Source organism: Neofelis nebulosa, chromosome 15 (genome assembly GCF_028018385.1).
Source record: "Neofelis nebulosa isolate mNeoNeb1 chromosome 15, mNeoNeb1.pri, whole genome shotgun sequence".
NCBI lineage: Eukaryota > Metazoa > Chordata > Mammalia > Carnivora > Felidae > Neofelis > Neofelis nebulosa.
The window spans coordinates 33155747-33183029 of record NC_080796.1 but is presented as its reverse complement, the minus strand read 5'-3'; the positions used below and the strand labels follow the sequence as shown (position 1 = coordinate 33183029).

At 46.7% G+C, this 27283-nt stretch overlaps 1 protein-coding gene across 8 annotated transcripts in view; it reads left to right on the top strand.

The window, feature by feature from the left end:
- CACNA1E (calcium voltage-gated channel subunit alpha1 E) overlaps positions 1–27283 on the top strand; it is a 489630-nt gene that overhangs the window by 98146 nt on the left and 364201 nt on the right. For all 8 annotated transcript variants that reach the window (XM_058701273.1, XM_058701270.1, XM_058701274.1 and 5 more), the window contains exon 2: positions 9009–9462. In XM_058701273.1, the coding sequence (XP_058557256.1) occupies positions 9023–9462 (440 nt within the window). In that variant the 5' untranslated portion in view covers positions 9009–9022. The remainder of the gene's footprint in view (positions 1–9008; positions 9463–27283) is intronic.

Sequence of the window (27283 nt, the reverse complement as noted above, 5' to 3'; positions counted from 1 at the left end):
TGTAGAGGAGGGGTGGCTTCCAGGTTGACTGAATCTGGTGGCTTTATTTCCATTGCTTGTGATCGTCTTGGCCCTGCTTTTCTGCAGGTGGCAGCTTCATTCTTAGGTTGGTGGAGAGGTAAACAGCTCCACTGTTTACATCTGTGCGGGACGACAAGGCACTTCCCCCAAAATCTTTCCTTACAAGTTGGGAGAATTTTCCTAAAAGCCCCAGTAAGCTTTACTTCATATTTCATTGGCCTTAAATGGGTCATGTGCCCTCCTCTTACTTCATCACTGGCGAAAGGATGGGATTCTCCAGACTGGCTTAATCTAACCAGAATCCACCCTGGAGCCCATTGCCCACACTGTACAGATACTTCACAAGGGTGGGGAATGGCAGGGTCTTGAAGAGGTAACCATAATGCTTGCTACAAGTTTTCTTTTTAAGGGTTTTTATTTTTATTTTTTATTTTAGAGAGAGAGAGAGAGCATAAGTGGGGGACAGAGAGAGAGAGAGAGAGAAAGAGAGAGAGAGAGAGAGAGAGAGAGAGAGAGAGAGAGAATCTTAAGCAGTCTCCATGCTGAGCAGAACTCAATCCCATGACTCTGGCATCATAACCTGAGCTGAAATCAAGAGTCAGACGCTCAGGTGACTGAGCCACCCAGGCGCCCCACTATGAGTTTTCTTTTTAGTTTATTGGAGGTATGCGGGCGCTTTCGATTTGGTTGTAATTGTTGGTCTAATCTTACAAGTGCTCTGTGTCATATTGCACAACTCCAAGGGGCACCAGTCTGAGTTGCACACGTGGGATTGCCCACACTGTACTCTGTTGTGTATTTATTGAGCAAAAAATCCTTCAGGTCATGTTATCCCTGGAAATGCAAATTTTGTTCTCAATGAATTCTTTGGCTTAAAAAACAGGTTAATTATAATATCATTATTAGTAGGTATGTGGTGAACTACACAATAAATGACCAGAAAGAAAATGCATAAAATTGAACACAAAGTACAGAGATTTTGGTACAATGAAGGAGAGAGTATAAAGGCTTTCAGAAACCAGATGGGCTCTGGAGTCATCGGTGTGTCCTTCTTCCATTTCCACTGGTGTCTGAATGTCCAGCTTGTAACCTGTCATCTTTCTACATGTTGGCGGGCTTCTTTGTATCTTCCATATCTTTGATCACAGCTGAGGAGGTGGCTGGACAGGGGCTGGGCTCTGACACAGGTCTGACATCTGGACTTGACCCCTAGGAGGAGCCAGCCCCAGCAGACAGATGCAGCAGAGCTCAGGATCTGGAATGGACAGCCACCACCATAGGGGCTCATGCCTGGCTAACATGCAAAGCCCTTAGGGGTATAGGCTTTTCCTTCTTCCTGAGGCCACACTATGGAGACCTTGAATGCCGGGCTCAGAGCTTTGCACTTGTTTCTCTATGTGGCATTTCAGACTGGCTCTCCCAGTACAAACAGAGTTCCCTGCTTCCAGCTGAAGAGTGAGGGACTGCTGCTGAGCTGGTGTCTTTGCAAGCACGCACTGGTATTGGGACTCTGATCAGAGAAGAGATTCTATCTGGCTGCACCAACGCTGCTATCTCCCACCCATAACTTTACCACGGCAGTAACTTACTGTTATTTAAAAGAGGGCTTCTTAGGAAATCAATTCAAGTAATCTGGGTCTGCATAGGTGGGAAGGATATTATCAGGCTCTAGTTGAAGACTCCTGGTGCTCCTGAGACTGATACTTGAGAAGTGTTTTGATGGAAATGAGGCTAGTGGAGAAGTTTCTGCAGCATTGTGGATTGAGTTGTCTGAGCCTGATGCTGCAGTGGTTTGGACAGATACCTTTCAGAGACCTGTGGTCTCTTAGATGTTTGCCCACCAGGCCTTCTTTGTCCCAGGTCAGGCAGTTGTGGACCTTGACTCTGTTTCCGCAAGTCCAGGGGGGTGGAAATACTTGTTTTTCTCCCGCTGTAACCATTACTGACTCCTGGTGGGTGTTTTTTCCAGACACTATCTGAGGAGTGGTATCCTGTTCTTTGTTTTCTACTCCCTTTCAGGTCCTCAGAAAAAGGACTTGTTTTGTCTTTGTCTATCTGTCTGTCTGTTTTATCTGTGTGCTTTAGGGAAATAGAAGGACTAAGAGAAGTAATAAATTCCAGAAAAGTCACAAATGCTCAAGGAATCTCAAGATAGTCTTGCAGAAGTAATTCTTACTTTATATTAAAAAGTAACTGTGCTAAAACATTTTTTTTTTAATTGTGCTGGGTCTAACCTCTTGCGTTTCCTCCTGGACTCCTGTTGTGATATCATAAAGAGTTTCCAGTGCCTTTCTCAGTTCCCAGTACATAGTAGGTGCTCAATAAATATTTGTTGAATGAATCTGTTGTCTTTTTCTGATGATTTCTGCACATCATGTATTAAGTCCCCTTTCCTTATTAAAGAGTTTTCCTTCCCTCTTTAAGTCGGGCAGATCCTGTGGAGGTTTGAAGCAGCTTCTAAAGCAGAATAGTAAAGATGAATATTTAAGCAAATTGGAAAGTTGCAGGTAAAAGCCCCTTAAAACCACTTCTATCCACTCAGTGTAGTTGTAAGGTTTTTTGCAGAAGGTAACTCTTAAAGAGGACTAATGTGCCACATAGCAAAATTGTAGTATGGGAGACCGCATAGCGTGTTTTCTCTCTACTTCCTGTCCCTGCCCTCTCTTTCCCATGCATTCCTTCCTTTTATAACTATTTACTGAATGCCTATAAGGGCTAGGTGCTAGGGGTACAGTGCTGAATAAAGCAAGTGTGGTTTCTGCCTTCATGTAGCTAAAAGGCCAGTGTGGGAAGGCGTGCCATTAATCAAATGACTGTAGAGATAGATATGTCTATGATATGAGCTTGCTCTGTAATTTATTAGGACTTACCCACAGTATACATTTTTGAGGTCTTGTTTTCCAAATCATCAAGATCCTTTGGTGAATCGATCATTTGTCACAATGTTTAGGGTTTCTCCTTTTACATAAAATATATCTGTTTACCTGTGTCTGTATATATTATGATGTTGCTAATTTCCAGCAGTTAATTAATACCCCACTAAATTGGCCAATATTCACTGTGTTTGATATATTTGTTTCCAGAGACTATCTGGAATGTAGAATGTATGGCTTTGTGTTACTTTTGGGGTTATATCACAATACAAATATTATAGTGTAATGGAGATTGCTAGTGCTTATTAGTACTAGTTTTCTCCTCTTCTTACTTGGCATGTAAGTAAACTCACAGTCTCCAGGTTCTTTCCCAGATGCTATCTTATTTGATTCCCACCACAGACTTCTGTAGGACAGATTATATTATTATCCTCATGGAAGAAACTGACCTAGAGAAGAGAAGAGCGTTGCCAAAGGTTACTTGACTAGCAAGTGGAAGAACTGTACCCTGAACCCTGAGATTCTGACACCAGATCATGGGCTCTTTTGACTCCTCCATAGGGACTCTGGCAGACTTAGTGATCATTCCATATTTGAAGCAGAGTGTTTTCCTTGGTCTTGGTTTACATTCAAGATGAACCAGCCTGTCAAATTGCAGTTGGACATTAGCCCGTCCTTGAACAGTCACCATAACAACATAGACATATGGAGAAGAATGTGGGATGGGCAAAACCGATGCCAGTCTAGGCAAGGATAGAGTTTTGCAGGGAGTGGGGGTGGGTCAAGGAACTCCTGGATATGTAGATATAGACTGAAGATGGGTGAGAGGGACACTGTCCCAGGGGCATTTAATATCCTAATTCATCCAGGACAACACCTCTTACCAACTTAGCACAACCTCTCATAACTACTTAGTGCTTTTAGGACAGTGTTTCTTAAGACATGATTAGTAGAGGAGATGTTTATTAAAACTACAGATTCCTGAGTGCACCAAAGAACTATTGCATGAGAATCTCTGGAGGGAGGTCCCAGGAATCTGCATTTAAAAACCAGCAGTGAAGGTGATTCTGGGGTACACTAAAGCTTGAGCACCACAGTCTTGGGAGGTCACAGCGAATGAAAATAACATATAGCTTTTTTTCCTCCCTTGTGGTTGGGTAGCAAGCTGACTCAGAAAAGAAAAATCCCTGGATGAATATTTCTGCACCAGGAATGTCTCCTCTCTGAACAGGTGGGTGAAGATGATGAATAGGGTCATTCTCTGCCTTCCCTTTTGCTTTACAGAAAACCCATGAACCCTATCGGTTCTCATCTCTAGAGAATCGTTTTTAGAGAGGAACTCAACGTGGCATCTCAGTCGTGTAGTGTCGCATTTTTAAAAAATGTTTCCTCCTTGTGATTTTTCACTTCTAATAGTTAGGGAATGGGGTCCTTCTGCCCTCTTCTTGTGCAGGGCAGACAGAAGGAACAAAGCCAGGAGAGCTTCAGGGCCGCCACTCACCTTTTAGTACCATCAGTCTTATTTCTGCCCACTGTCTCCCAGCCTGTGCTAGGTGGTGTTTGCAGTGGAGACTTCCTCCTCATTGTAGGACTCAAGACTTTCAGGGTATGAAGACAGTACATTCACAAGAGCATAGGCTTTGTTGACTTACTGGTGTATCTATTTTTCAGAAGGTGGCTTGAGGATGCACATGTTCTGGAGGAATGAGAAAGTGAGCAGTGGAGGGGTGGGAGTGGGATGAACATGAACCCAATGAGAGAAGGATGCATGTCCTCAATGTGGTAGACTCCCCTGCTGGGCCTGGGAGGCACGGACAAGCCAATGGGATGCATAGGCCATTATTTCTGAAGTAATCAAAAGTAGACAAATAAAAATTAAAACTGATACTGTATAAAGGGAAGGATGGTGCAAATGACGTAATATTTCTCCATGGAGGAAGATCTCGACTCCAACACTGGAAGGCAGAGAGGAGTGAAGATTTTAGAGGCAGGCAGGAGTGGCTCAAGTGGCTTTGGCAGTGCTACATGCTTGGGGTGGGGGTGGGAAGGAGATCCCTTACCCTGCTACTCTGTGTGGACTGACAAGCAAGGGAACAGTTTTTAATGGGGCTACTGGGTTTCAGATATGTCATTTTTCCTCCTTAGGACCGCTGTAATTAAAAATCCCATCCCTAGAGTGCCTGGGTGGCTCTTAGGCATCTGACTCTTGATTTTGGCTCAGGTCGTGAAGTCATGGTTTGTGGGTTTGAGCCCCATGGTTAGTGCAGAGCCTGCTTGGGATTCTCTGTCTCCCTCTCTCTATGCTTCTCTCTCTTTCCCTCTCTCTCTCTCAAAATAAACAAATCAAAAAAATTCTATCCTCTGCCCATTAGCCAAACAAAGCAATAAAGAATAAGAAGAGGGGCGCCTGGGTGGCTTGGTCAGTTGAGAGTCCAGCTCTTGATTTCCGCTGGGTCACGTAATCATGGTTCATGGGACCAAGCCCCACATCAGTCCCAAGGCCTGATTGGGATTCTGTCTCTCCCTCTCTTTCTGCCCCTCCCTTGCTCACTTGAATGCACAGGTACATTCTCTCAAAATAAATAAAGAAAAAAAAAAAGAAAAAGAAGAGAGGTGGATAGAAAGCAAGGGTTAGAGGAATGAGATGGGTGCCCTTGGAGATTTCATTAGCTTATTCTTGGGCTAGTATCTCAGAACAGCAAGTCCTGTTTTCTTTCCATTAGGGGCTGGGGCTGGGGGCCACAGGACACCAACTTTGCCCTCAGGAAGCTTCTCATTTAGTATGTCCACCCGTGATTCTGTTTTATGGGTCTCCATTTCCTCTTTTTGCCCGCTGCTGTAGAACCTGCCCCCATGGACATAGACTGAGTAACAATGATGGAGTCCAAGAGATGCAGTTGAAAGAGCAAAGTTTACAAAAGTTTATAAATAAAGTTCTATGAGAATACAGTCACACACATTTGTTTACATATTATCTGTGTTCATGCTATAAGAACAGAGTTTGAGTAGTTGAACAAAAATTACATGGCCTGCAATATGTAAACTATTTATTATCTGGTCTTTATAGAAACAGTCTGCCAGCCCCTCTAGATCTAGAGATCTCACACTGTATTTAAATGCTTAGCCTTGAAGTGAAATACATCACTCTACTCACAACTCATTGGCCAAAATGGTCACGTGACCCCACTCAACCACAGGGGCCAGGAAGTGCATGCTACTATGTGCCCAGGATGGAGGATGACCAGAATATTTGGCAAACAGTTCTAATGGCCACCACAACAGCCTACTATGTGTTGAACTCAATACTAGGTTCTGGATATAGAAAGATAAGACTTGAGGAAGTACAGGGATGCCAGAACTTTGGGGCTGGGTGGGGGGAAGACTAAGTATAGAGTAGACTCGAATGTCCTTCCCTGGAATATGTAGACTCCAACTCACCTAAATTGCCTGAGATAATAAATGTTTTCTCAATTTGATGATAGCCAGAGCAGGAGATTGGCCGGCTTGTCAGGAAGTGGGGGTGACAGATTCCCTTGATGAACATTTATATCAATAATAGAAGGGTTGTTTAACAGGAATTCTTAAAGGAAAGATGAGATAATTTCATGTTTTGATATTCGTAAAATTGATTCCGTTGAAGCGGAGCTCTGCAGTGCATATTATTGCTGCTGTAATTTTGGCAAAGATGTGATTCAGATTGGCAAAGTGTCTGGGAAAGGGAAATCCAGTAAGGAGACAGAGAGGGTGGGGTGGGCCAGGAAGCAGATGCCAGGAGCCAGGTCCCGGTGGCCTGGCGAGAGCTGGGAGGGTGGCTCAGGAATCTCAGCCATGTAGGACCATGAGGGAGAGGAGGCTCCTGGTGGCAGAACCGGAGGTTGCTTGAGTTTCTGGTAGTGCTGAAGCCTGGCAGAGGGAGTGGGAGCACCCCAGGGAGGGGTGCGTGCATGTGTGTGGTGAGGGAGAGACATTTAAACATCGTAGGAATGAAGGATAAATTTAAAATCCATCAAGCAGAGTTGAGACAGAATGACAATGTGAAGAACATGAATCACTCTTTCTAGGGACCCACCCAACTGTTTGCAGTTCTGAAATGTATTTTTCCCGTCATTTCTCTTCCCTACCGAGCTTATCCTGGACCCTTACCTTCCTTTCCTTTTGCTCCTTTGACCTGGACTTGGTGGCCGAGTATCTAGCACTGACCAGCACGTTCCCAGAACCTCCAGCCCAGCATCACCGAAGCCTTGGGGTATGGTGCTGGCAGGGCTGGGAAGAGCAGGCCAGGTGCTAGAGATACTGGCAGGGACAGAAGAGGAGGATATCGTAAGGTCCTCTCTCCAGGGAAGTCAGGTCTATTCAGTGTTCACATCAGGCTTTATCACACAGGCAGGAAGATCATCCTGGCTTCTTCTTGTCTACCTGCTACTTTAGTGTGATGTGGGGGTGGCTAGGAGAGGCATCTATTTATTCTGTTTCATGTGGTAGAGCAGTGTGGTCAATATAGTGGGAAAAACTATGAGCCAGGACTTGAAACCTGAGCTCTCTCCCAGCTCTGACTTTGAGTGGTGATGTGACCTGGGGCAAGTCTCTACCTCTCTGCACATCAGCGTCCTCACTGACAAAATGGTATGGCTACACCACAAAGATTCCACTTTAGTATTCGCTATTTTTGAGACTTTCAGTTCAGACCAGGGGAGGTGGTAGGGGTTCTGGAGGGTAGCATTCTGGAAAGATGCCTCCCTAGGGGGCCTAGCACAGTCCCCAGTGCACACTAAGCACGGTTGAGTGATCTGGATACCAGGCCTTTTCTGAGCATGTAGAGCATGTGGCACTGCTTAGTGCCAAGGGGCGTGTGTGTGTGTGTGTGTGTGTGTGTGCCACTTGTGGTCACTAGTGGTGTGGCTTGGAATGTGGGTGGGGAGGAGGCCAAGAATTCAGGTGCTGGGCTCTTGGCTGGGAAGGAGATAGTAAGAAGATATCTCAAAAAGGTCCTCTTGTATCAGAAGGTCTGTCCCCCAGACCTCAGACTTATCATGGGAGCTCTCGATCCTTGAGTTCCCTGAATCCTCTTTGCACATGCTCTTCCTTTTGTCTGTAATCTGGTCCCATTTCTCACCTGGCAAGCTCTGTTTAAATGCAGAATGAGGGCCATTTCCTCCACATAGCCCTTCCGGCCACCTCCAAGTGGGTTTCCGTGTCCCTACTGTGAGCTCCTACAGCAATCAGGCCTGCCTCAATCATAGCACATCATGTTGTGTGGTCAAAATCGATGTTCTTCCCGTTTCTCCCACGAGGAGGATGTGGACTAAATCCAGCTCATGTCAGTGTGCCCAGTCCCTGGCACAGTGCCTGGCACATGGTAAACCCTGTCAGTGTGGACTGAATGAGTACATCTTTCAGAGGCAAATCTGGCCACATCCTCCTTGGCATGGAAAAGGGAAAGGAGGCTCAAAGATGCTAGCAGAGGCATCTGATTCTACACCTGCTCCCCAGATCCTGCGGTGGATGTGCATTAGGAAAGGAGGAAGGAACCTGTACATGGGATCCAGTTCTCAACGCTAGGTTGCCTGTGTCTTGTCCTGGGGAGAGAGTGTTAGAATCAGGGCAGCAGGTGGTGGGTGGGATTTCCCCAGAGGACGTGGGACACTAGGGAAAGGGTTAGAGAGATTCTTTCACTACAAATGGGAGAGAACAGCCAGCTAGCTTGTCTGAAGTTGGGGCGAGGACAGCCTTTGGTATTCTCTCCTTGTAGCAGTACCCTGAGACATTCATCACTATTGCACATGACTGTTGCTGTAACTTCCGTCTTCTACACTAGCCTGTGAAGTTCTTGGGGCAAAAATCAAGTGTACTTTGTTTAACTCTGGGTAACTCAGCACCTGGCACCCAGCCTGGTCCACAGTGGATTCTCCTGAGTTCAGTGATCATTTACAGAGTTCCTACTGTGTGCCAGTTTCTGGACCAGGCCTGGGCCATAGCACCGAGTCAGCCCAAAGCCTTGCTGTGAAGGACGACTTCATTAACCTCTTTCTCTTCTCTATTTCCCTCTTGCCCGCCCCCCCCCCCCCCCCGCGCCCATCCCGTCTCCCTTCTGTCTCCCCCGCCTCCCCTGCGCAGAGCAATGTTCTGGGATGGTGCCGGAGATGCGTGGACCGAGCCCAGGCCGCAGGCTGCCGGAGCCCGCCCCCTGCCCTGCCGCAGGCGGGAACCCTGAGCCCTGGGCCTTGGGCCACCGCCACCGCCACGTCCTAGCCCTGCCTGAGGAGGAGGCATGGCGGCCCCAGCAGAGCGCCCTGCTCGAGGCCGACGCCTCGGACGAGGTGGGCATGCTGCCCGCCTCCCCGCGTGCCGTCGCCGCGGGCTTCGACAACTTCTTCCCGGTGCAGGAGGGCGAGGGCCCCGGCTGGGAGGGCAGCGCGGCCCTGGAAGCTGGCTCCAGCCCGTTCCTCCCGGTGAGCCCCGAGGTGATGAAGCGGCGGCGCGGGGGGCTTATCGAGCAGCGCGACATCATCAAGGCCCATGAGGCGCACAAGATGCAGAGCACCCCGCAGGCCCGGCGCAAGGAATGGGAGTGAGTACGGGAAGGTGGGCGCGGGTGGCGGGGGCACGGGGGCTGGCCCAGTGCAGCGGCGGGGAGGATGGGGTGCGCGTGGCCCTGCCGGGGCGTCCAGTGGGAAAGGGTGGGCCCAGGGAGGCAGGTGCCTTTGTCTCTGCTGCCGCTCAAGAGGGATTTGACCCAGGGAGAGAGGTCCCTGGGGTCAGCCACAATCTCACTAACCAGCTGTAGGCTGCATTCACCGTCACTGAGGTCTACAGCCGTCAGATGGGGGCAGTCACGCCTGCCCTCTAAAGCATACCTGTTTACTGAGATCTGGAGAAAGAGCTGGGGTCTGTGTCACACTCTGAGCTTCCGTGAAAAGAGGAGCTCTATAAAGCCGGGGAGAAGCCACCAAAGCATGAATGAATCATCCGTCACCTTTCCTTCTGGAATGTAGCCAACCCTGCTCTTTCTAAGGTCAGCTTTGGGTGAATGATTACATTTTGGGGCACGTCTTCAGTGGTGGAAGAGATTGTGGCCTCCGTGACTTTATCACTGATCTTTTTGGGGAGAGCAAAAGGATTTATGTTCTTAGACTGCCTTTAACCCAGTTCATACCTGTTGGAAACTTAGGCTTCATTCCAAGGAATCCTACATTAAAGGGAGATAGGATTTCATTTGATTCTCAATTGGTGCTCCAGGTTTACACCCCACCTAGGGACTTTGTTTTGTCCTTTGGATGCCAGTGTATATTTTGCATGTTTGCATGTCTTGTGGTTTGTATGTCTTTAGCTCCTCTTCCTTAGACTGTTGAGTTGTTAAATGTCATCAGGTGCAAAAAGGCAAATAATCAATGTGTTTTGATGGTGATGGTCATGGTAGGCTTTATCTAACTGGTTTCAGTGGACATTCTAGGTGGTGCAAAGGGGTGTAGATTAGCTGATCTCTGGATGTCTTTTCGTATGGATGTTAAAATATTTATTGGCTCATTCATTCATTCATTCATTCAGTGAGCCCTGATATGTGCCAGGCTCCTGGGATTTAGATAGGAGTCGGGCATCCAGCATTCAACTTCTCTCCTGTTGTTCACCTCCAAGTACTGCTGGTCTTTAAAACTCTACATAGCTCTAAAAGCCAGGCAACATCCTAAGCACCTATATTAATTTATGTTAATCCTCACCATTACTGTGAGATAGGTACAGTTATTATCCATGTTTAACCAGTGAGGCACAGAAAAGTTAGGTGACTTACCCAAAGTCACTCCAATAATAACTATGTCGTTACTGTGATTTGCTATTGATTCATGATTTGAACCCTGGCAGTCTGGTTCTCGAATTCATGCTTTCCACAATGGCACAGGACCTTTCCTTCCAGTTCCCACAGTATTTAACTTCTATCTCAACCACCAATTGAGATGCCACAAGAGCACCGACTTGGGGGTTAAGAGACTTGGGTCTAATTCCCAGGGTGACCAAACTAGTGGTATGATGTCAAGTCAGTTACCTCATGGCTTTGAAAAATGAGGAGGAGAAAGTAGACTGTGGAAATACTGTGCAGCTCTGATAGTTGGTATTTCTTCATATTCAGAAGTATTATATTTTTCTGTACCTCTGTCTTGTTTTCCTAAGAGGGTCTGAACAATTCGAGGGCAGAGACTCTCTTACACATTTTTTATGTCACTCAGTGCCTGTCATATGGCCTAACTCAAGAATGTCTATAATACTCACTGAAAAACTAGCTTCACCATGACTAGCAATGCATGAGTAACTCTTGTGTCTTTCTTAAAGTTAAACTTTTGCTAGTTGGGGGATATCAAGGTCTAGTAGCAGCCAACTACTTGGAGTGGTGGTGGGGATGGTTGGGAGACTGCTTTCACCTGGACAGGTGCATAAGGAAGTGAAACAGGGCAGACACATCAATGGCCTGGGGGCATGTCAACCTTCCTGAGTGTGGCTGTGGAGGAATTGAGAAGGAGGGGTCAGGGAAATAGGAGGAAAGCCAGAGAGTAAAGGGACAAGGAAGTGAAGAGAGGCATGTGTTCAGAAGGAAGGAGTCATCATCTGTGTAGGAGGTTGCTGAAAGGGCAAATAAAATGAGGATTGAGAAGGGATTACTGCTTTCAGCAATATGGAGGTGACCTTAGTGGGAGCAGTTTCAGTAGGGTTATGGGCCCAGGGTCCAGGTGGAATGGGTTGAGTAGAAAGTGAGAGATGATGGAGATGGAGATGTTACCCGACTCTCTGCCCTGCAACACTCACAGCCTCATCGCTGCAGCCCATATGGAGGCCTCCATGTTTAATATCATCATGCCTTTTTTCCTTACCATCCAAACTCCATCCTCATATGGCTCTCCATGCCTTAATCTGACCCACTTCCTGCTCCTCACCAGCTCCCCAGACCCTAATATTACATTGTCTGGAACTCATTCCATCATCAGAAAATTCTTCTACATTCTCCCACCTTCTCTGGACATTCCCGTTACCTCCTTGTTCTAACTGGTACCTGCCTCTCCCCCCGCAAGAACATGGCTTGATCAGCAGCTGCCTCATGTGGTGGTTGCCTTTCCTCCCATACTTCCTCATACTCTTGAGCCTGGAGGTGGGGTAGGTGGCTCCTTCCTGCCTATTATTGCTTCCAGACCATTATTCCTCACGCCTGTCCTAAAGTGCCAGCTCTGGAGCTCATGTCATCATACAATAGCACCTGCTACTCTTTCTTGAAGCCATATACAGACTCCCAGGTCATTCCCCTTCATTCCAGAAAGATTTTAGCTCTCAGTTTATCACCTGTCTCCCATCTCCTCTCTTGTCATCAGTCTTGGTGATTTTTGTATCCACTTAAATGATCTCTGTGGGACCCTGGCCTCTTGGATCCTTAATCTCTTTTCCCTGATGATTTTCCCTCCATGTTTGCTGCCAAGACCTCACTTGCATGGCCTGCCTGGACCTTGTAATGGGCATGGCTCCCTAATCTCAGTTTCAACCATCCTGTTGTCTGGCCACCACCTCTTTTATGTCCAGTTCACTCCCTCTAATGCTTGATTCCTAAGGTTCTTTAACCTCGCTGGCATCCACAAGAGATCGATTGTATTACGTTTTTGCTGCTCCCCTTCTCAATCATATCCTTACTTCTCATAAAAAAAATAAATAAAATAAAATAAAATAAAATAAAATAAAATAAAATAAAATAATCACATTAAATCCCATTGTAAGAACCAAAAAATACTTTCTGAGCAAAATGGTGATGTTGCCCTTGAAGTCTCCTCCTACCCTCTCAACCCTTTGTCCTGCCAGCTTCTCATACAGAGCCAGTCATCAGCCAAGGGCAAGGATGCTGGATGCCTCCCAAATGGCTCTAGTCTACTTCATGCTTCATCATCCTTGTTTTCACCCTCAACTTCTTTGCCCCTCTGTTGCTCCACTATACTGGTCTGGCAAGACTCCACCTCTGCTTAAATCCCACTTGCCACCTATTCCTCCCCTGCCCTTGGGTAGTAGAGCTTGCTGTAGAAAGCTGTAGAAATCTCTACAAGGCTTGCTATAAATTCATATAAATTCTTGACCCCCCCCCCCCCCACCACAAGTCAACCCTTGATCTTGCCCAGAAATCTTGCTACTTTTCCCCTTTCCATTTTACCCTCACACTCTTTTAGAGATTATTTCACATACTCACCCCTTCGTGCTCATACCCCAATGTCTCCTGCCAGCCCATTTCTAGCTCATAACTGCAACTGCCTTCCTACTTCATTGGGAAAAGAGCCGCAGTCAAAGAGGCTTGGAGGAGCTCTTTGACCACATTGACCACCTGCACCTGGACCCCTGTTACAGGCCTTTCCTCCTGTTTCTGTGACTGTCTACTCTGGATGCTCCATGTGGAGGTCTAGATGTAGAGCATGATGAGCCCTTTTGCAGTTCCCTCTAGGGCCCCTTGCAGTCAGGCCTTTGCCCCAGTCAAGCCCACAGCTCTGGCATACTCACACCATCCTCCACGTTGCTGAGTACAGTTGGCAGGTCTCTGTGTCCATCTTCTTTGATCTGGTGGCAGCAGCAGTACCATCTGTCCACTATCACACTGTCTTTCTTGGAACTCTTTTCTCACATGGCCTTTAGGACCCCACTCTAGGTTTTCTTCCTACCTTGACAGTCTTCCCTCTACCTCTTTTGCTGGTTTCCTCTTCCTTTTTCCAATCCCTAAACACCGGGGAACCCGGGGCTCAGTCCTCTACCTGTTTTCTTCTCACCAACCCTTACTTCCTGGTGACCTCACCCAGGCCTGGACCTCTAGTGACCATCACAGAATGCTGACTCTCAAATTTGTATCTTTTGTCAAGACCTCTTCCCTGGATTTTACATGCTACTCACTTAATCAGCACCTTTACTTGTACATCCATAGGCAACTCAAGCAAAACCTTTCCAACAGCAAAAGATTTTTCTCCAAATCTTCTTCTCTTCTAGTCTTTTCTTTCTCAGAAAATGGAATCTGATTCATTCTTTCTTTCTTTTTTAAGTTTTTAATATTTATTTATTTATTTTTGAGAGAGAAAGAGAGCACGCATAGGGGAAAGGCAGAGAGAGAGGGAGACACAGAACCCAAAGCAGGCTCCAGGCTCCGAGCTGTCAGCAGAGAGCCCAACGCAGGGCTTGAACCCAAGAACTGCAGGATCATGACCTGAGCTGAAGTTGGATGCTTGATCAACTGAGCCACCCAGGCACCCCTACATTCATTCTTTGTGTTGCTGGAGCCAGAAGCATTGGAGTCATCTTGATTTCTCTCACACTGACTCCATATTCTTGCCAGTCCCCATCAGTTTTCCCTTCGAAATGTATCAGATCACGTTTTACCATTTCTGCTACTATCTCCCTGGTCCAAATCACCTTTTATTTTTATTTTTATTCTGTAGACACTTATACAGTTCTTCCTAGATACTCAGCACTATTCTTAATACTTTACACTTGATCTTAGCCAAAAGGTCGAGAAGCGATTTTTCTTAATACTTTAATTCCTTTAATTCTTCTAACAGTTGGATGAGACTGGTACTATTATTATCCCCATATATGCAGTTGAGGCACAGAGTTTGAGTAACTTGTGTAAGAGGGTTACTACAGCCATTCTTAACTAACCAGCCTCCCTGTCTCCATGCATCCCTGGTAGAGTCTCTTTCCCGCACTGGAGCTAAGGATTCTTCTTTGCCTTTTTTTCCTTAAGATTTGCAGAGGAATTGGAAAGACAGTACGTGGAGTTTCCATCAGAGAGTCTTCAGAATTTATCACACTAGTCCTCTGTTGAAACCCTCTAGTGGCTGGCTCCCCATGTCCCGCAGAACAAAGTCCTTAGCACGGTCTTTAAGGCTCTACATGATCTCCCTCCTCTACCACTTGGACCTCTCTCCCACATCCCTAAACACACACAGGCATTGTTGGCTGCATTCCTTAATCTCTTCTCATTCATTCTGCTCACCTACACTGGCCCCATGCCATTCCTTGAATATGTTCAGACCATTCCCACCTCAGGGAATTTTGCTTTTGCTGTTCCCTCCACCTGGAAAGCTCTTTCCCCATAGACTTTCATGACTCTCATTCACTTCATTTAGGTCTTTGCTCAGAGAGACCTTCCTGATCACCCTATGTAGCATAGCATTCCTCCGTTGTCACTCTCTTTCTCTCTTTATTTTGCTTTTTCCCCATTGCAGCCCTTGTTGCTACTCACACACGCACACACACAGGCACATAAAGACTCTCTCTCTCTTTCTATATATGTCTGTCTCCCTCCACTGAAGTGTAAGCTTTTTTTAAAATTTTTTTTTAACATTTATTTATTTTTGAGAGAGAGACAGAGAGACAGAGAGACAGAGAGACAGAGTACAAGCAGGGGAGGGGCAGAGAGAGAGGGAGACACAGAATCCGAAGCAGGCTGCAGGCTCTGAGCTGTCAGCACAGAGCCCGATGTGGGGCTCGAACTCACGAACAGTGAGACCATGACCTGAGGTGAAGTTGGACGCTCAACCCACTGAGCCACCCAGCTGCCCCTGAAGTGTAAGCTTCTTAAAAGGAGGGACTTGGTCTTATCTTCAGAGTATAGGACAGTACATTGTATGTAGTTGGCTCACAATAAGTATCAGTTGAAGGAATGATGAAGTAAATGCACTGAGGGGAATTGATACCCATTCCAGTCAGCTAGCTTCCAGGGAAAGAGGAGTGTGGTTGTGCAGGTTGCTGACCGCCCAAGGCCCTCCAGTTAAATAATCAGCAGAGGAAGTGGGGAGTCTGTTCTCTGCCCTCCTTCAAGGCTGCTCAGGACCCTGTGTCTACTTAGTGCACCTTGGAGAGATGGAGTCTTCTGCTCCCTCCTGCCTCCTGCCTCCTGGCTTCTCCTGACTTATATTCTATAGTCAGGATCTTCCTGGCACTAGGACAGTGGCAGCCTGGTCCTTAAGAAATGGATTTGCTGCAGTAGGAAGTCAGGAAGGATTCTCTGTCGGTGGCCCTGCCAGCTTCCTGTACCTCCCTCAGCTCCAGCCCCTCCCATGGCCCTGTCCACCGCCCCCACAGCTGACAGCCCATGGCACACATGCCAGCCTTACAAATCCTGCCTCCTTGGCACTGACTCAGGACTCTAGTGATGCACGAAGCAGACTAGAAACCAGCCTGAGAGGTTTCCAGCTTTTTTTTGCCTTTGGCTGGGTGAGCCCAATGTGGTAGGGGAATGAATTAAGAGGATAGGAGGAGCCCTCAAGTAAAGGGTCTTTGTTTTTCTGTGGACAGAGTATAGGTGATTCAGATGAAGCAGAATTTCTTGTGCAGAATGCTATTTCCCAAAGAACCTGTTAAAAGGTTTCCTCAGGCCCACTGTATGGGCTACGAGGACCTCTTGGGTAACACTATTCCTCATGGACTGAGTTTTGTAGCTTTAGTGACTGGCCATGAAAACATGTTTTACTCATACTTTAATAGAATTTCTCCCCAGCTTGCCAAATATTTTCATGTATCTCATCTTTCTCTCACAAGGACCCTGTAGACTAGCTATTATTATTCGTAATTTACAAAGGAGAAAAATGAGCCCAAAAGTCAGAGGTGGTGCTAGTCCAAAAAACCGTGTCTTAATAAAGACTGTCACCATTTATTGAGCACTGGCTATGGGCTGGGTGCTTTGCATGTATTATTTATTCTAATGAAAATCATAGGTACTATTATAAAGAGTAGAAACATTTCATATGGGACTATTATTGCATATGGATTTGGAAGAAAGAAAATTATGTGTAACTTTCAAGTCTGCGTAGGTTGGTACAACATACTCTAAAAAGAGGGAAGCAGTATTTCCATAATCATAGTACTTATCACACTACATTCTAATTGCCTATTTACATGTCTGTATCCCCCACTACACTGTATAGCAGAGCAGTCTGTCTGCTCCCCATGGGTCTCCATCCCTTGGTATAGTGTCCGGCATGCAAGAGACACTTAACAGGTATTTGCAGAATGAAAAAAAAAAAACAACTCATGATTTTATACACCCAAAAACTCAGGCTCAGTGAGGTTATCTTTGTTGTCCAGTATCACATAGCTACTGAGGGTTCACTCCAGGCTTTCTGACTTCATTGTGTATCTTGTTCCACTGAGGCCTTATGCCCATATTAGTATCCACCTGCAGTGATTATATAGTGGTAAGCAAGTGACAGGAACCCAGTCATACTATTTAGCGTTAATTCTTGCCATGCTGCTTGTAAACTATGGGACCTGGGGCAAGGTGTAACCTGTCTGCACTTTTAGAGCAAAGATGAATAATAATACTCACCTTGTAGGCCTGTTGTGAATTTGGACCATGTTTACTAGGTCACATATGCTGGTGTGGGTCCTCAAGACGTTGATGAGCCCCACTGTTACTCAGGGACTCTACTCTGCCTACAGAGTCTCTGACCTCAATCAGGCCCACACATCTGCAGATGACTCCTGAATGTGGATTTCCCAAGAACCCCAGCCTCTTGTAGCCAAATGCGAGGCTGGCATCTCCACACGGTGGTCTACCATAATCTAAAGCTTAGCAGGGCTAAAGGAAAACTCTAGATCCTCTCCTGACCCAACCCAGACTCCTCCCATCTCAGTAGGCAGCACCACATCTACCCGGTTGCTCAAGCCAAAGATTCCCATTGTCTTTTATTACTCTCTTTCCCTTTTCTTCCACTTCCAATCAGTTGGCAAGCCTTGTCAACACATCTCCCGAACATATTCCAAGTCTGAACACTTCTGCTGCCAAGTCCCCAGTGCTACCAATCTCTTCCAAGCCACTGTCACTTAGACCAGTGCAGTGGTCTCCTAATTGGCCTCTCTCCTTATGGCTTTGTTTTTCTGTAACCAGGAATGTGTCTGTTCATACAACAGACAGGGGCATTTAAAAAAGATGTAAATTGAATCATGCTTTTGTGATGTAACTTCTCTTTGCACCTAGCCTTCCTTGGGTGACTCCCGACCTCAGCCCTACAATTCGCTCCCTTGCTCCCTACACTCCTGCCCACTTTCAGGCCAGACCCCTGCCTGCTATGTCTCTGCATCGTCCTTCTGCCTGGAATGTTCTTTCTCCAGATCTTTATAAGGTTGGCTCATTCTTGTCATTTAGACCTCAACTTAAGTGATACCTCCTCAGTGATGTTAGTCTTCACCAAACAGTCTAAAATAGACATCTGGAAACTCTAGGTCACATCACCCTGTGCTGCTGCCTCCCCCCAAGAAGAGTGGAAATGACACACAACCCTGTCCACTCCATAGCCTCAGTGCTGGGAGCAGTGCCTGACATCTAGGCTCTCAGTGAATATTTGTGAGTGCATGAATGAATGAATGCCCAAGGAATGGTTGGTGTGGTAATAATTATGATCTGGATGTTCACTAGCCCCTGCCAGCACCCAGACATACTGTCAAGTCTAGTCTAGGGAGCTCAGGACATCAGGGGCTCTAGGTCTAGACCAGGTCAGCCCCTGGGGTGTGAAGCTTCATGGGCTGTGGAAACCCAGGTTGGTTAGGTTGTGGGTTGTTGGGGCACTGTCTCCCTTCTCACCGCTGATCATTACTGAGCCGTGTGTTATTCCACCTTGGGAAAAACATTCAACCTTTCTGAACCTCAATATTCAACATCATCTTTGTCTATTTGCTGGATTGTGGTTGAGGACAGTCACCTTTCTGAACTGCAATGAGCATATATAGAGTACTTAGTCCAGGGTTTGGTTGGCCCCCCGATCCCCCAATGTCTGGTTCTTCATCTTAGGTGTCCGTCACATGCTATCTACAGCAGGGCACCAGAGGCTGCAGTCAGGGTTGCGATCAGCTGTGTACATCAGTGGACCCCCTCAGGTCATGAAATGAGGAAATGCACAGTGCCCAACACATAGCACAGTGTCCATGCATATCAGCCATTATTATTATTATTATCACCACCACTACCACCATCATCATCTAGTCCAGCTGCCTCATTTACAGATGAGGAAACTAGGGTCCTGAGGGCTGGGTGACTACTGGTGCTTTACACAAACTGTTCTTCTGATTGCAAGGCCAGCAGGCTACAGTGAGTGACAGGCTCTGAGGAACCAGCCTTGTAAGTGCCATCCGCTTCTCCCTGCTGCTACCCTGCTGACCAGGTGGGATGAAAACTCAAATGTCCAACCACATTCTCACCAGCTTTCACACCACACCCAGCATTGCAGACAAATTCTGTCAGGAAACAAGTGTGCTAACCTTGAAGCTTTCCCATTGAATTAAAAAAAAATTTTAATGTTTATTTTTGAAAGAGAGAGAGACAGAGTGCGATGGGGGTGGGGCAGAGAGGGGGGCACAGAATCTGAAGCAGGCTCCAGGCTCTGAGCTGTCAGCACAGAGCCTGATGCATGCAGGGCTTGAACTCACAAACTGTGAGATCACGACCTGAGCTTAACCGACTGAGCCACCCAGGCATGCCTCAGGCCATTGAATTTTAAAAGCCAGTGGGCCAATATATGAAAGACCCATAGCTAATATCATCTTCAATGGGGAAAAAATGAAAGCCTTTTCCCTATGGTCAGGAACAAGACAAGGATGTCCACTCTCACCATTACTATTTAACATCGTACTGGAAGTGTTAGCCTTAGCGATCAGACAGCACAAAGAAATAAAAGGCATCCAAATTGGCAAGGAGGAAATCAAATTCTCACCCTTCACAGATGACATGATACTCTATGGAGAAAATCCAAAAGGCACCAACAAACTGCTAGAAGTGATATATGAATTCAGCAAGGTTGCAGGATATAAAAACATGCAGAAATTGGTTGCATTTCCATACACCAATAATAAAGCAGCAGAAAAAGAAACTAAGGAATCGATCCCATTTACAACTGTACCAAGAACAAAAAGATACCTAGGAATAAACCTAACTAAAGAGGTAAAAGATCTGTACTCTGAAAACTATAGAAAACTTAGGAAAGAAATTGAAAAGGACACAAAGAAATGGAAAAGCATTTCATGCTCATGGATTGGAAGAACAAACATTGTTAAAATGTCTATACTACCCCAAGCAATCTGCACATTAACACAATCCCTATCAAAATACCACCAGCATTTTTTTTTGCAGAGCTAGAACAAACAATCCTAAAATTTGTATGGAACCACAAAAGACCCCAAGTAGCCAAAGCAATCCTGAAGAAGAAAAACAAAACTGGAGGCATCACAATTCTGGAATTCAAGCTGTATTAACAAAGCTGTAGCCATCAAGATAGTATGATACTGGCACAAAAACAGACACATAGATTAATGGGACAGAATACAAAACCCAGAGACGGACCCATAACTATATGGTCAACTAATCTTAAACAAAGCAGGAAAGAATATTCAATGGGAAGATTGTCTCTTCAACAAATGGTGCTGGGAAAACTGGACAGCGACATGCAGAAGAATGAACATGGACCACTTTCTTACACCATACACAAAAATAAATTCAAAATGGATGAAGGACCTGAATGTGAGACTGGAAACCATCAAATCCTTAGAGGAAAACATAGGCAGGAACCTGTTTGACTTCAGCTGGAGCAGCTTCTTACTAAACATATTGCCAAAGGCAAGGGAAACAAAAGCAAACATAACTATTGTGACTTCATCAAAATAAAAAGCTTCTGCACAGTGAAGAAAACAATCAGCAAAACTAAACATCAGCCTACATAATGGGAGAAGATATTCACAAATGACATATCTGATAAAGGGTTAGTATCCTAAATCTATAAAAAACTTATCAAACTCAACACCCAAAAAACAAACAAAAAAACTCCGTTCAGAAATGGGTAAAAGACATGAATAGACATTTTTCCAAAGAAGACATCCAGATGGCTAACAGACACATGAAAAGATGCTCAGCATCACTCACCATCAGGGAAATACAAATCAAAACCATGATGAGATACCACCTCACACCTGTTAGAATGGCAAACATTAACAACTCAGGCAACAGCAGATGCTGGTGAGGATGCGGAGAAAAGGGAATCCTCTTGCACTGTTGGTGGAATGCAAATTGGTCAGCCACTCTGGAGAACAGTATGGAGGTTCCTCAAAAAAACTAAAAATAGAACTACCCTATGATCCAGCAATTGTAGTATTAGGTATTTACCCAAAGGACATGAAAATATAGATTCAAAGGGGTGCATGCACCCAATGTTTATAGCAACATTATCAACAATAGCCAAACTATGAGAGAGCACAAATGTCCACTGACTGATAAACGGATACAGAAGATGTGGTATATAAATATATAGAAAGGAATATTACTCAGCCATCAAAAAGAATGAAATCTTGCCATTTGCAACAGTATGGATGGAGCTAGAATGTATTATACTAAGTGAAGTAAGTCAATCAGAGAAAGACAAATACCATATGATTTCACTCATATGTGGAATTTAAGAAACAAAACAGATGAACATATGGGAAGGGGAGGGAGAGAAGAGAGGGAAACGAACCACAAGAGACTCTTAATGATAGAGAACACACTGAAAGCTGATGGAGGGAAGTGGATGGGAGACGGGCTAGAAGAGTGATGGGTATTAAGGAGCGCACTTGTGATGAGCACTGGGTGTTACATGTAAGTGATGAATCACTGAAATATCCTGAAACCAATATTGCGCTGTATGTTAACTATGTAAAATTTAAATTAAAAAAAAAAAAGCCAGTGGGTCAGTTTTTTTCTGAGCTCTTGAAAGGCAGCTAATGTCATGCAGATCTAGTTTGATTGAGTGGGGACATCATTCCACGTGCTGCCACTTGCTGGTAAAAGCAGGCATCATTTGGTTTCCTTGAATGCTAGTGTCTATAGAAATGTCATTGCCAGAAAGGTGCATGGGCAGAATTTGTTCAGTTAAATAGAAATGCCTTGTTGACTGATCTGGTAATTTTAATACAATTTATTTGTATACTCTTAGGAGGGGTGGGAATTCTTGAGGTCACTGCAGTCCCCACCCCTCTGCACTGCCTTAGATAGGGTTGATTCACTCATTAGAGGACTGGCTTGGCCCTGAGGATGCCTGAGTCTGTAACCCTGCTGGATTTCACCCCCTTGCTCAAAGATGAGGCATTTCAGGCTTATAGGGTTATAGTATAACAGACTTGCAGAAACCAGAACATATGCCAATGGAATACAAAAATCACGAGACTTCAACACACTGTGCTATCACTAGTCAACAACACGTTTGAAAACCACAAACCAAGTAGGGCCCTGTAGCATATGCCCTGCCTTTTTGGAATTCTGAGCAGAATAGGAAGTCACTGAGAATCCAGAGAACCGGGCTCCTCCTGGGAACTGACACAATTTGGGTGACTCCTTAGAGATTTAAGATGGGCCTTTTGAGGAAATGTCAACACACATTGTTGATTTTTTTTTTTTTTTTTTTTTTTGTCCTCCAGGGATTTGAAAATAAGGGTCTCTTTCTAGGTCTGGTCTCTAGTGACTTTCCTTTTCCCACATTTTTTTCCCTCTACAGTTCTATAAATGCTTCTTGTAGGGAATAGGCTATGGGGATATGCAGGGTGGTAAGCATGCGCAGTGGGGTTCCTGTGCAGGTGCCCAGCCCCTCACTCAGTGCCTGGTGACGATCACTTCTCAAAGTAAATGAAAGCATTACCTCTTTGCTCCTTTGGCGAAGCCATCGCTTGCCCTAAACGAAAGCAGAATCCTTTCTCCTTCTCCAGAGCATGGTTCCAGGAGCCAAGGTTTAGTGGGGTCAAATGTTTCTCTGCTGTCCTGGCTGTACCCTTCCAGGCCATGCCAGGAAGGAGGAGGCAAGGGAGAAGAGTCTGTGACTCTGCAGCCCTGCTCTCAGTCCTGATATGCCCCCTGGGGTCCATTTGATGTCTGTGCCTCCTTTTCCACCACCATCAGAGTTAGGTCCCTGTTTTAGGGAGCAGGTGAGCTAATCTCCCCTCCACCACCCTAAACTCGGCAACCTCTACTCTCCTGGCTTGGGCCATGCCTCAGTATCTTCAAAAGGAGACTGTTCAACCTCCGGACTGTCAAGATCCGAACCAATTCTGCACCCTTCCTGAGTCACCCTTTTGAACAAAATGGGACAAACAGCGCCCTCTAGTGTCAGATGCACAATTTGTCACACTCCCTTTTTCTTGAGATTATTTTTCCTGTTTTACGATGCCTCCGAGTGGTCACTTTTGTGTACTGCATCCACCGTCTCTGACTTGGAAGCTTCACAGAATGCTGTGCCGCTGGAACCAGCTGAGGCAGCCTCGTGACCACCCAGCATATCACAGGTGAGGACACCGCAGCAGAGTGAGAGCCCTGAGGGTTCTGGTTCCAGTGCAGCGCTACCATCTTCCTCACCTCCATTCAAGAACTTAACCTGGATGAGTAGCTGCAGATGAGTCAAGGGGGTTTTTCTTTTGGACGCGAAGGGATGGATGAAGACACTTGTAGAAAAGGAAATACTCGGTGCTGAAGCGTTGAAGTGTGAGCGCGTGCACGCGCACACGCGCGCGCGCGCACAACACACACACACACACACACACACACACACACTCTACAGTATTCCAGGCACTGCGATAAACAAGACCTTTAGAAACATCATCTCACATAATTTCACATGTAATGTTCAGGTGAGAAAGCGGAGGCGCGCAGAATGAAGCGCATCGCCCTGGGCCAAGCAGCCGGTCTGTCTGACCTTTAGACGCTGCTGTTTTCAGTGCAGCTCCTGCTTTCAGTCTCCGGGGACTGCTCCCTAGCCTGCTCCTACCCCACCGCCCCCTCTTCCTCCTCTGCTCTGCTCTTGGCCCCTCTCACCACCTCTCTTCCTCGTTTGCTCTCCAAAGCCCAGAGTGAAGACGGAATGGATAAACACAGGGTTGGAGTCTTTTTGTGCCTCTTTTCCTTCCCTCCACTCCTACCTAGGAACCTCCGTGTGGACTCTATGGCGGTGCACCCCCCCCCCCCCCAACCTCAGCGCACTGCTCTGGTCAGAATGCAGCCCGTTCCCTACTGATTTCTGTGATGGCAAAGCCACATCCCTTCCCAGATTTAAGAAAAACAGGAGGAGTCGGGCAAATTCCCTCTGTGTTCTTAGAGTGGAGAAATAATATACAGAAAGGCTTACTTGGGGACCATGCTCTTCCGGGCGGGGCAGTGCTGGCCAGGCACCCTTGGCTTGGGTATACCGGGGTCTAGCCCATCTTCAACCCCCTCCGCCTCATCTCAACCTTTCTCCAGCCACCATCCATTGTGCTTACTCTCTCCCCTCATCCCTGTGCTTTAGCTGAGAGAAACTTGTCCCTCACTTTCTGTCGTGAAAATGGAGTCACAGTACACATATAGGTCTACATTTTGCATTTATTTATTTATTTGCTTTTTAAAGATTAACACTGTATCAGGGGCATCTTCTGTGGCAGTTTCTAGAAAGATGGCCATAATGTCTCTTCAATGCTGTGTAGTATTCCCTAGCATGGGAGTCTCCAGTTACGAGCAGTGCTGTAGTGACCCTCAGCGTTTGTGCCTTTATGATGTGTATTTTCATTTCTCCCACAGAGAGGCCTAGAAGCCGGTCCGTGGAGCAGGCTTTCCCACACTGCACTCTTGCCTCTTGAGGACTGATGCTTTTCCCCAGCACCCTTCCTCTCATCTTAGCTTCAAATTGAAACGTGAACTTTTGCAGTCTGAGTTATCTCTCTGGCCCCACGGGAGAAGCCCCATAAATTAATAACAGACCAGCAGGAAACAGAGAGATGGAGTCATTAATAGTCAGTGTGCCCGACCTCTCCTGGTTGCTAATTAGCACACCGACAGCTAGGGTTTTATCCAGAGCCAGGGAAATACTTTGGGAGGCTTGTGGCTCAGCTTGTGGCATCCGGCACCGAGAGGGAACCCTGGAACCTTCCTGGGTGAGGTGGGGGCGACCTTGCAAGAGACTGGCTGAATTCAGAAGTTCCTTCGGAGAGCCCTGTGTGCCTCCTGGTGGGGGAAAGGAGACAGACATGGGGGTTAACGTCCAGGTGTGTGTTATTCTCGGGGCCCACGTGGCAGGTTTGCGACTCTGGTGCTGGTAAAGGTGAGTGACACTTGCCGAGCTGTGTTGAGCGTAGTTGTCTCAGGAAGGAGCCTGCCTCCAAAACATAGGCTCTCTTGAGGGGGAGGAGGCCCATAAAGATTGCTTCGGCATAAAGACTATTGTAACCATCCCCCACCTCTGTCATCTTTCACGACAGATACACTCTTAGGTGATCTCACATTAAATCCTGCACTGGCACAGTGCCAGGTTCCTATAGGGTTGCTCAAGAAATGTTTCTGTAATGGAAGCTGCCACCAAGAAGCTACGAGACCCTGGCCAAGCCTGTTTACCTCTCTGGCCCTTTGTAATGTGGCTTAGAGGTAGCCTTCCTTTGCTGTCTGAGGTAGTGGGGACCAATGGTTAAGAGCACAAATTTTAGGACAGACTGCCTGTTTTTAATCCTGGCTGTAGCCCCTGGAAGCTGGGTGGCCTTAGGTAAGTTCCTTCACCTCTCTGGGCTTTTGTTCCCTCATCCTTTAACATACGGCTAATTTCAGTTTGATACTGAGGTGAATTTGAATCTGATGAAGATAAGAGTTTGTTTGTAAGCTGTTTGACAGATGGACTCCAGCTGAAGTATTTTAGGCCACCTGGTAGGGCCTCAGCCCTCTTCCTTCCCAATGCCTCCCACTCCCCTTTTTCCCAAGCAGGCTGTGGAGCCACTTTGGGACCATGGAACTGAAGACAGAACCACAACCCCCAGGCTGGGACGTGGGCCTGGCCTCGTCCTCCACTCGGCCCTGCTTGCTGAGGGCCAGGCTCTGTCAAGCCCACCATCTGGCTTCCCGTGCCAGGACACCAGCCCTCCCGGCTCTGCTCCCGTGCTGCTGCAGGGAGGATGATGCTGCTTGTGGCGGACTGCATTCCGGGAAACAGACTCTGAGATTTGGATCGATGTGCAGGGGGTTTAGGGGGCTCTTGGGATCCACACTTGGGGAAAGGAAGGGAGGGACGCAGGATTGAATGGAAAGAGAAGTCAGGCTATGATGTGTCTCAATAAAGATCTCAGGGGACCTCCTGGGGTGGGGGTTGGGGGGGTCTTCTAGAGTTGTCTCGAGTTGGGACAGAGGCCAGGCCTTTCTTTCCCTCACTGATCAGTTATTGGATGCAGACTTCCTCAGGAAGGTGTCATGACCTTGGTCCAGGTGGCTAGCTTTAGCTAAGGCAGTTCCTGTGGTGGGCCGACAGCCACAGGGGACGGGGCCCGCAGTCTTGAAGGGAGATGGGCACATCACAGCATCCACTGAGCTGCTCTAAGGGCTGCTGGCCCAGAAACTTCTGTACCACATAGAAGGATGCCTTTGTGTCCCACCATCCCCACAGCGCAGACTTGCTTGTGAGCAGACGCACAGTAGCTAGCCAGAACCTTCTGGAACACCAGCCAGGCCCTGCTGTTCTGAGGGCGCTCTTCTGTTGTGAGTGCTTGCCTCTTTGCTCTCACCCCTCCTCATACCTGTGGAGATGGTTGGAACCTCTCGGACTCAGAGGACCTGAGTCTTCTCACTTTCGCCAGCGAGGATCATGTGCCCCACCATCCATGCCTGGCTCTGCATCTCAGGCTCCTCTGAGATGTTTCTGGAAGCAGAGCTTAGTAGAAGCTGAAAGCCTTTGGAATTAGGTAGACCTGGTCTGTTGTTCACTAGCCTGGCATGTCTCTTAATCTTTCTGGGATCGAGGACAGCGACGTCTCAGGGTTGCTTTTGTCTGTGTATTTACCTTTACCGATGAGTCTCATACATTCTTACACTCTTGTGATGTGCTTAATATCATTTTCACTAGTGTTTGTTATTAGTCTTTGTCTTCCTTGGTTTGGGATGCTATGACGAAGTACCACAGACTGGGTAGCTTATAAACAACAGAAATTTATTGCTCATAGTTCTGGAGGCTGGAAGTCTGAGGTCAGGGTGCCAGCGCAGTCAGGTTCTGGTGGGGACTTACTTTGGGTTGTAGATGGCTGACTTCTTGCTGTGTCCTCAGAGGGTGGGTAGAGTTCTCTGGATTCTTCCTAGAAGGGCACTAAAACCATTCACAGAGGATCTACCCTCATGACCTAATTACCTTCCAAAGTCCTTACCAAAAACCATCATGTTAGGATTAGGATTTCAACATAGTAATTTCAGGGACACACAAACATTCAGTCCATGGTAGTCTTTTTGTCCTGCTTCCCTCAGGCTGTGGCTGGGAAGCAGAACAAGTATTTACACAGTGAACTGCCCAGTGGCCCTACCTTCCTCCCTTCTCAGTTTGCTTTAAAAAATGCAGGTGTCTAGATTCCAACTCTGAGAGAGTCATATTCAGGTATGTGTGGTTGGA